The sequence below is a fragment of the Primulina tabacum genome, chromosome 3 (genome assembly GCF_025594145.1).
Source record: "Primulina tabacum isolate GXHZ01 chromosome 3, ASM2559414v2, whole genome shotgun sequence".
Taxonomy (NCBI): domain Eukaryota; kingdom Viridiplantae; phylum Streptophyta; class Magnoliopsida; order Lamiales; family Gesneriaceae; genus Primulina; species Primulina tabacum.
In genome coordinates this window covers 51,084,874-51,095,637 of record NC_134552.1, presented here as the reverse complement: position 1 = coordinate 51,095,637, position 10,764 = coordinate 51,084,874, and the positions used below count along the sequence as shown (strand labels likewise).

Genomic DNA, 10,764 nt, shown 5'->3' with positions numbered 1-10,764 from the left:
ATTCCTGAATGGAAATGGGATCACATTTCCATGGATTTTGTGACGCAGTTACCGCGTTCCTCCGGAGGTTGTGATGCGATTTGGGTCGTGATTGACAGATTGACCAAATCCGCATGTTTTATTCCGTACAAGATGACGTACAGATTTGACCAGATGGCAGATATTTATGTCAGAGAAGTGGTCAGATTGCACGAGTGCCGAATTCAATTGTATCAGATCGTGATCCTCGATTTACTTCGCATTTTTGGCAGAGTTTGCAGCAGGCTCTCGGTACGAAGTTACATCTGAGTACCGCATATCATCCACAGACCGACGGACAGTCAGAGCGAACTATCCAGACACTGGAAGATATGCTGAGAGCAGTGGTGCTTGATTTTAGCACTAATTGGAAAGAATGCATTGCCACTTTGTGAGTTTTCGTACAACAACAGCTATCAGACGAGTATTGAGATGACACCATTCGAAGTGTTGTACAGAAAGAAGTGTCGATCCCCTCTCTATTGGGATGATATCTCTAAAGTGCCTGAGATTGGACCTGACATGATCAGAGATATGACTAGAAAAAGTGAAGCTAATTCAAAAGAAAATGAAGGCAGCACAAGACAGACATGCCAAATATGCCAATGTTCGACGTAGGCCGTTGGTATTTGAGGCAGGAGACCGAGTATTTTTAAAGATTTCACCTTTCAGAGGAGTTGTCAGATTTGGCAAGAAAGGGAAACTGTCTCCACGATATATTGGGCCTTATGAGATTCTCGAAAAGATAGGAGATCGTGCATATCGACTTCGCGTTACTGCCTTCATTATCCGGGATACATGATGTCTTTCATGTATCGTTATTAAGGAAATACCTTCCTGATGCTTCACATGCTATTCAGCCAGACGAGGCCGAAATGGATGAGACGTTAAGCTATATTGAAAAACCGATTCAGATTATTGATCGTAAAGAAAAACAGCTCAGAACGAAGATCATTCCACTTGTGAAAGTTCAATGGACTCGTCATGGCACTGAAGAAGCAACCTGGGAAACTGAATCAAATATGAGACAAGAATTCCCTGAGTTGTTTCGATAATGTAAACTTTTTAGACCGTTTCTGTATATACTCCCTATTGATATAATTGAATGCCTGTGATTTCGAGGACGAAATCGTATCTTAGAGGGGGAGAAATGTAATGCCCGAGATTTTATACCGTGTTAAATTACGATTATTGATTTTTAATCGAGATAATTATGATAGGGCTAACCGAGACACGAAATGAGATCGCGTGTGAAAATTGATGTGCGAGGACAGTAGAATCGGCGCACATGCGCGACCGGATGCGCGCACATGAGCCAAACAGGCAGAAGACATCGCGCATATGCGCGGAAGATGTCGCGCATATGCGCGAAGCCTATGCGAGGAACTCCAGAGAGTCTCGCGCATATGCGCGGAGATGAGTCGCGCATATGCGCGAGGCGATGTGCATGATACGCGCGGAGACCGAGTGTCTCGCGCATATGCGCCGATTGGGGTCGCGCATATGCGCGAGACGTATGCTACAAAGATTAAGCCACTTGGCTTATTGCATGAACGTGCATATATATATATATATATATATATATATATATATATATATATATATATATATATATATATATATGTATACAAACTTTATAATCCTTCAGAAACGGGAAATCGAGAGAAACGCTATCAAAATTTTCCTGGAAGCTTAGAATCGCGATTGTGTAAAATCCGTCCGTTAGATTTTAAATTCGACTTCGGTACTGTGTTCCTATCGACGCAGGCTATAACTGGAAGTAATTTTTACTACGTTTTGACATGTTTTGAAATTATGATGTTGTTGGAATTGAATACATGTCATATATGTTGTTCTTGATATGTTAGACAGTGTAGAATCGAAGTCAGATTAAGAAACGGACTGAATATGAAAGTGTTATGATTTTCAGAATGAGATTGACTAGAATTGATGTCAGATTTGTATGGTGGTTGATTGTAAATGATTGGAATTGGTATAGACTGATATAGTATTATCAGTATCGCAAGATTGTACTGTTGTACCTTCATAATTTGATAAAACAGAGATGTTGTGATTTGATTAGAATATTGATACAGAATATTGATATTGTCATTGCCAGATTGAACATTGACAGACTTTGAGTCGAGACTTCGATTGTAGCAGAGCGACAGCAAGAAAGGTATAAATAAATGTTGATTCGGGATTGCACAACTCGAGTTGGTTTGACTTGAGTTTCCCAAAATCACATACTTTATTTTATTGCATTGATAATTGCAGATTATCAGATTGATATGTTTAGTCTATTGAATTATAGCAGAGCCAGAGTTTGAGTCTAGGGCAGATCAGCCTAGCTAGGGCAGAACCGCCGAGTCTTTGTCAGAACCGCGTAGACTCTAGACTTACGGTGTATCGATGAGCTTAGATGTAGATCGACGTCTATTGTAGACATTCGATACAGCATACCAAAGTCTAAATTAGATCGGGATCCCTAGGTTAGAAATAAGTTGAGATAAGATAATAAGTCATTGACTTAAATACAGATTCGTATTGGTTCATGTAGTCAGATTGGATACATGTTTTAATGACTGTTTATGCTTTTATATATGTTTTATATGATTGCATTGATACATTGTTTATACTGGGATATTTATATCTCACCGGAGTTATCCGGCTGTTGTCTTGTCTGTATGTGTGCATGGCAACATGTGGGACAGATTCAGGGTCACAGAGGTGAAGAAAGATCGAGTTAGAGTGGAGACTACGGACTTGGACTAGAGTTAGGGTTTAAACACTTGTTATATAGTTGTTAAACCTTAGTTGAGACTGATTGTATATAGTGCAAGATTTGTACTTTTAATACTGACGTGTATGTTAAGATGTATGCCATTACGTTCCGCATTTAAAAAAAAAAAAATTAGACCCTATTTATTATAATTAATTAAATTAGTTCCAATGACGATAAATAAGATGATTAGCGTCCGGGTCCCCACAACAGATTTGTACTTTTAATACTGAGGCTTGAAGACTGATCTTTCCGGCGCTGATGGTGGCACAACCCTTTACAGAACCATTGCTCTGATACCAACTGAAACATCTGCCTATTCGTTTTCTTAAAAAGTACTAGAAATTTTTTTTTTAAAACCTCACATAGCATTCGGCCGTAACCATAAAATTTCATAAAATATTTTTGACATCATTTTAAAATAAACAACCAACTAACATTTTTCTAAATCTAAAAATAACATTTGAAAAGTATAGCACATACTATAACCTCTCAAAAACCACTCATACTCATGATAAAAGTCATAAAATCTTTTAACATAAATCATAACATATATGCGGAAACTAGCGTCGGTCCTCGGGTCATGTGCACCTTCAGTCCAGTCGGATCAACCATCAAGACCTCCATTAGCATTATCATGATAACCTGCATCCATCACACCTAGTGAGTCTAAAGACTCAACACACCATAATCTTTATAACAAGTACTACGTAATACAGCTAACATATAACAGTGAAAAATACTTGTACTTAAAATATCGTTTTCATGAAGATGCATAAACATAAACATTTTCGTAAACATTTTCATGATGCATAAAACTTTAAACATAAACATTTTCATAAAATACTTTTTCATGACATGCAATCATAAACCTTAACTTTTTCCTTTTTCCTCAACATGACATGACATAAAACCTTTAACATGATCATGAACATTTTCCTTTTCTTTTTCTCTTTTCTTTTGTTGAATTCAGATCGTTAATTGTGACTTTCCTGATCATGCTCATGAGGGTCGATGGATCCATCTACATAAAACCACAGTACTGGGCGGCGAGGGACACCAGCAACACTCTCACCGGTCAACTGGGCCCTGGCCTATCATGATTCGAATAGAAATACGATCGTCGGGGCTCCCTCTGGGGCCTTTTCCCATAAATGGGCTCCCTCTTGGGCCTTTTCCCCTCACGATATTCTCATTCTTCCGTTACCACAAAACCGTTACCACATATTCGCAATGATGGAAACACGATCGTCGGGCTCCCAATGGGACCGTAACCCTCACGACGTCGCCAACATAACGAATTAGTCACAATTATTTCACATCCTTCAACATTTTTCATTCACATTACTTTAGAAAAATCATGAATATCATTACGTTTTTCATTTTTGAAACCAAGCATGCAACATGTATTTTAAACGTCTTCTTAAGTCATAAAAATCCCTTAGACATTTAAAAATCATCTTCTAATCATGAACAATTCATAAACATTTAAAAATAATCATATTTTCATAAAAATAGCATTTAGGGCACTGCCATGACCTTTACTAATTTCCCGGTGTAAAAAGACCGTTTTACCCCTGGACTCGACATTTTACATTTTCGACTTTTTTCTTGATTTCATGACTCTAACCTGTCCCAAATAATTATTTAAGCTTACGTGAATTTTTTCATAATTTTATTTGGCTTAAATGTTAGACTTTTTCAATTATCTTTTCTTAATTGTTTTAACAGTGTTTTAATCCCGAAAAATACCAAACTTTAATATAAAATTCCTAAATTCTAAATTTAGTCTTTTTATATTATTTTAGCCCTTATGGACCACGACTCGACCCCCGTGAGCCATTTTCCAATTTTTCTTTATTTTAAAAACCCTAGATGACACCTAATTTTCACCCCCGAGCCAACTCTCGATTTTCACGAGTTATCCCCGAACAATATCGAGCCAAAACTTGACCAACATCCTAAATTAGGCTACTAGGATCCTTAAACCACTAAGAACCCATGCCCAACCCCAAAACCGAGCCCTCCCAAGATGACCCCTAACTGGCCGAGAACTCCTTGTTGGACAAGGAACCTTGATCAAGCCCCTAAGACTCTACCAATGCATCCAGCTGCTGAACCAGCGTGATAAGCACTTCCTAAGGACCCTAAAGACTCGACTCTACCCTGCCCTGGCCCCCTGGACCGCGCCCCCAAGCCCTGCACGAAGCAAGACCCTGCGCGCCCCCTATCGGCTTTCTCGGGTAGGAGTTCTCCTTGGAACGGACTCCTCCCCAGCCCATGGTCTCGAGTCCTAGCGTGGCTAGGACTCTTCACTCGACTCATACCTGACCCTAGCTAGCCCTGGCCCCAGCCGAACCAAGCCATGCTAAGCTTTGCCCCAAAAACGTGCCACACCTTCCCCATAACAAAAAATTGGTTCCAGTTTGTTTGTTCCTTGTTTGCTGCGATTTTGGTGTTTAAGGTGAGAGTGCTAGGACTCTAAATCATGCATAAACACCAGTTTTTCCCACCTAAGTTCATGGCAGCCCCACTAACGTAATCAATTTATGAATTTTACATCAAAATCCCAAGTTTCCCAAGGTGTACATGCAATAATATTCCGAAAATTCTGAAAAGTAAACCCATGTTCTTCATGTATACAATAATTAAAACAATAATATGATATGATGGATGAGAAAAGGAGATGTATGGCATACCTTTGCGTATTTTACGCACGACTATACGTTGACGACGAAGAACGGAACGGAACCTTGGCTTGCTTCTACCTTGCACCTTTCGAAAATTCCTTGAATAGGCTAAGTGTGATGTCGTGTGTGCTGTTGAGATTAGGGGAGGGAGTTTCTGAATTTTTAAAGAGTGAGAGGCGTGAACTTGGTAGGGTTTTGGGGTGTTTTATATATTTTAAATAGCTAATTAAATTACTAATTAGACTTAGGCCTATTAAGCCACTAAACTAAGCCCATTAGTCTTAATTAGGATTTAATAAAATATTAACAAGGTTTTTGTTTAAATAAATTTGTGAATTTATTAGCCGGGTTGCCAAAAAGTTTGTATTTTTGTTGAAAAACCAACACTGATAAAATTTACGTCCCGGCGTATAAAATCACCTCAAAACCCCTTATTTTCAAAAATACTAAAAAGCATCAACCATATTTTAAATAATTAAAAACAATTATTTAATAAAAACATTTTCTATTTTTCAGCCCTCGGTCTCCATTCCTCGATCGCAACGCGAATAACCTTTTAAAAATACATTTTAATGCAATCATGTAGAAGAATATATTTTAAATATGCAAATATGCACAATATAATTAATTAATGCAATTAAAACTAATTATTTAAAATGCAAAATAATTTAATAATTGCATGCACGTGGTTTGCGTTGACCTTAAAATTTTCGGGGCGTTACAGATTATAGCTATTCTTGTTTGAAAGTAAATCCAGCATATCACAATAAATAGTGCGGAAACGATCCAATGGAGTACGGTGAAATACAATAAACAGTAGGCAGTAGACAACGGTTGTTTATGAAGTTCGAAGATAAAATCTTCTACGTCTCCCCTTCTTCTGTTTCCAGAAGGTATCACTAAAAGACTTTGGTTTTTACAGTACAACACTTGTACACACCCACTTCAGCAGGACTTATCCTTCACCTACTGAAACTCTTAGTTTCTCAACACGATAATACGAATACAACAAAGTTCTGAAAAAGACTCTTTTCCAGATTACAAACTCTATCTCAACTGATATGATAACTGAATATGATTGTAGAGAGAGTAAGAAACAGTCAGCATAATATGATCTCAAAAGATCAAATAACTAAAGTGAAACGTGTGCTGCTTTTCTGTATATTGAGCTTGAAGATGATATGTAAGTCTGAGTGCTTAAATCGACGTTCGTATGAAAGAATGTAAACGTTGTTTCGGTATCGGTAACCTATAAACGTCGTTGATCTTGTGTATTTATAGAAGTCTTGAATCCAACGTTTATAAACAAAACGGCTTCTCTGACTTCTGATAAGATCAGCTTTATTACTTAAAAAGGTTCCTGCAAAAAGCTTAAGAACAATCAGTCTTGTTTCATACCACATTTGGTAAAATGTATTAAATGACTTTGTTCAGCATTTAATGATGCATTTAATACTTTGTACTTGGTAAAGTAACGGTAACAATTAATACAAGATCGTTAGGTTCTGATTCAGTAGATGTCAAGTTCTGCTTCTGTTTTTCTAAACTGATAAGTACTCGAAGATTACTGCTTTGTTAAGGCAACACGAGAACTTCTGCTTTTATACTATCTTCTGGTTTTACTAACGCGATCTACTGGTTTTGACTATCATCATCATAATTAAATTAAGTCTATCAAATTGGACTATGACATCGAAGTGGATGCTATTTTTTTAAAATAAAAAATATATAAGTAAAAAATTTAATTTACATTTTAGATTTGATACATAGATATGTGTTCATCTTTTTTACCCTTTACTATTTATAATTAAACGTAACAACATGGACTTCTATAATCTGATTTTAAATAATTAATTTGTCTATTTCGTTTACGATGATTTATTATTTATTTATTCAAATTTTTAATATTTTGAGACATAATTATCAAACACGTTTGAAGGAAAACATTTAAATTATTATTATTTGATTTAAAGTAATGCATAACCTAAAATATAATGCAATATAGACTAATTTTTAGGTTGTAGTGTTTCTCATTTGTCTCGGAAAAGAATAAAATATGGAAATAACAGGTTTTTTTTGGTGGAATATATATAAGTTGAGACATGAAATAAATGAGAATTGTGTGAACATGATATTGGATTGAAATTTTTTTGTTATTGTAAATTGTTTGTATGTGTCAAAAGGATAGAGATGAAAACATATTCAATGTATGAGTTTAGTTAATTTACCTGGAAAGTATATGTCTAAACATAAACTTAGAAAATCAAACAAAAAACATCACAAGTTTCATTTCCAATTAAACAAATTAGTTACTAAGAATAATAATGTGTTGTAATTGGTGTTGGAAGATGTAGATAAACTAAGTGAGACTTCAAAAAAACAATATAAAATAAAATAAAGTAAGATTTGAAGTGTGAATGACTCAAATAAACAAAATATGAAGTGCATGGGAAAAAAAAACAAGTCATTATTAAAGAAATTAATCATTAAATCTGATGATGAAAAAGAAACACAGGAAACCAGATATGATGATGTGATTGTTGAATTTAATCGAAAAACAAAAAGCAAGAAAAATAAAATAAAAAAGACGAAAAAGATATTGAATAATTCAAAAATCAAACAAATAAATATTGAAGAAATTAAATCATAATTGTTTGAAATGAAAGATAAACTGTGAAAAGAACTATGTGTTTATATTGACTTACAAATTTACGACCAATATTCATAATGCAATCAAGTTCATTATTTATGTACAACGCATGCATTTTGCTACTAGTTAAAAAGAAAAGAGCTGTGTGTATACATAAATATCGTAATTTTTGTCCATATGATTGCACTTTGCAGCAACATTCAAACAAAGAAAACATGATCGGTACTATTGGGCTCTATATCATTTAGAACCAAAAAAGATTAAAAGCCATGCATGTGAAGATAAACACAATAATTATTTATTTATAAGGAAACTTGCCAAGTATGATATTTTTGTTTTTGTTTAAAAAAAATTAATTTTAGTCATTTTTCTGACGTAGAACTGATGTGACGCTGACGTATATAATCTCATTTCACCACTTCGAATGGAAAAAAGACTAAAATTATAAAAAATCGAAAAATACAAGAGTAAAACTAACATTTGAAAACAAATTGGACCAAAATCATAAAATGACAAAATTACGAGATCAAAAAATACAGTTTTTTTTTAATTTATATAATTTAAAAACTGTTTAAAAAAGAAACAAGTGAAAATATCATTATTTTCAAACAAAGTAATAACAATACTTTATTTTCAAACAAAAACTCGTTTTTTTCCCTCTTAATAAACATTGTGAGCAATGTTTAATTAATTTAAATCAAAATAATCGATCAAATCATTTAATATATATTATCTTTTATTTAAAAGAGAAATTAAGTAGTGAGTATTTTAAATTAAAAAACTGATTGAACAAGTTGAGATAAAAGGACAAGATTTTATATTTTATATATATATATATATATATATATATATTATCTTGAAACACTCGAATTCCGTTGATATTTGGCTGGCCTCCCCTAGATCCGCTCCCTCTCCTATTCAAACTCTTAGATCCCAAGATTTCTTTAATAATTATTTTTAACACATTAATCACATCACGTCTCCCATTGATTAAATCCCCCAATTCTTCACATCTTCCTTCTGCTTCTGCAATGGCTTCTCCATCTTTCTCCCCAAGTCAAACCCGCTTTCTAGCCCTTTTCTTCTCTGCATTCCTCCTCCTCGTGCATCCCTTTTCCGCCGCCGCGCCGGAATATTCTCCTTCTCCTTCTCCTTCCCCTCGGTCTCCTGCAGGAGTCCTCTCACCTCCGCCGGGTACCCCTTCACCGTCTCCCGCCAACAGCCACTACTCCCCTCCCGCCCCTCCACCCCAAGGTCCCTCCCCTACCCCTGCTCCATCCCCAGCGGCAGTTGAACAGAAGTCTCCTCCGCTCGTGCCTGTGGGTAACGGCGGCGTTAACCATGAGAATCAGAAGAATGCGGATGAGTCGGACGACGGGTCCTCTGGTGGGATGAGCGGTGGGAAGAAAGCCGGTATCGCGATCGGAGTCATAGGCGCGGCGTCCATTGTTGGAATCGGAGCGTTTGTTTACAAGAAGCGACAGCAGAACCTCCGCCGCTCGGAATACGGATACGCCGCCAGGAGAGAGTTTCTGTAGCCTCGCAATAACTTGAATTTTCCATATTATATGTCAGATTACACACGGAGTTGTTCTTCACACACCCTTTTCTCATCACATTCATACAGATCTCATTCATCCTAGATTCCTTTAAAAATCCCACTATGCTTCCGATTTGTTTCATTAAAACACTTTTTCAATGCAGACTTTTACTTTATTTCTATTATAATCAATTTACTCATTTCTATAGATCAACTAGTTGTTTGAATCTCTGATTTATTTGTTTTTATCAGCGAATCATCTTCAGATTTGCAAATTTATTTAATGATAATATAAATAATCGAATTGATTGATGCTATCGTTGGCCCAGAAAGTGTCGGTAAGATTATTATTATTATTATTATTATTTTTGAATAGTGTATGTGCTGCATTTTCTTGGTGTTAACTTAATTGTCCTAACATGAGAATGGTGATTTTCTTTTATGGGTGAATTCAATATATAAGATTTATTGATTTTTAATTATTTTTGTAGATTTTAAAAGTCTAGATGTATTCAATTAAGATTTTTACATATTCTATAGAAGTCTAGTGATATTCAAAATAGATTGTCATAGAGTTTTAAAAAGTCAAGTGATATTCAACATTGACTTTTAAAAACTCTATAAAAGTCTATATGTATTCAAATTTTTCATAGATTTTTAATAACTTCATAGAATTCATTAACATACAAACATTAAAGTCTGATGTATAACTATAAATTGTAAAAAATTGTATTTGATTCAATCCAAAGATTTGGATGGATTTTTAAAACTTTTAACTCATACACAAGCTATTTATTTTTTTCTTCGTCGCTTCACATCACCTCTCTTCTTATCTTCTCTTCCTATCATCTATTTTTATTGCTCTTTCAAATTTATGAAATGTATCTCTATATATATTTTATCTTTCATTTTCAAATTTTTTATTTTTTGGTTGATTGTTCATTTAATAATTTTTTATTTTAATATCACAGGAAATTATGAATTCTAGAATTGATTTTGTGATTTTTAATTTATTATATATATAAATTAATGTAGTATTCAATAATAATAAAAGATGATCCAAAAAAATGTTGCTTAATTTTTA

The 10,764-nt window shown here is 34.8% G+C and overlaps 1 protein-coding gene across 1 annotated transcript; it reads left to right on the top strand.

Moving 5' to 3' along the window:
* The first annotated feature begins 9,004 nt into the window (after positions 1-9,004).
* On the top strand, positions 9,005-9,997 carry LOC142539177 (uncharacterized). Its single transcript, XM_075644453.1, has one exon. The coding sequence runs from the start codon at positions 9,172-9,174 to the stop codon at positions 9,676-9,678; it is 507 nt and encodes a 168-aa protein (XP_075500568.1). The 5' UTR covers positions 9,005-9,171; the 3' UTR covers positions 9,679-9,997.
* The last annotated feature ends 767 nt before the right edge of the window (positions 9,998-10,764 follow it).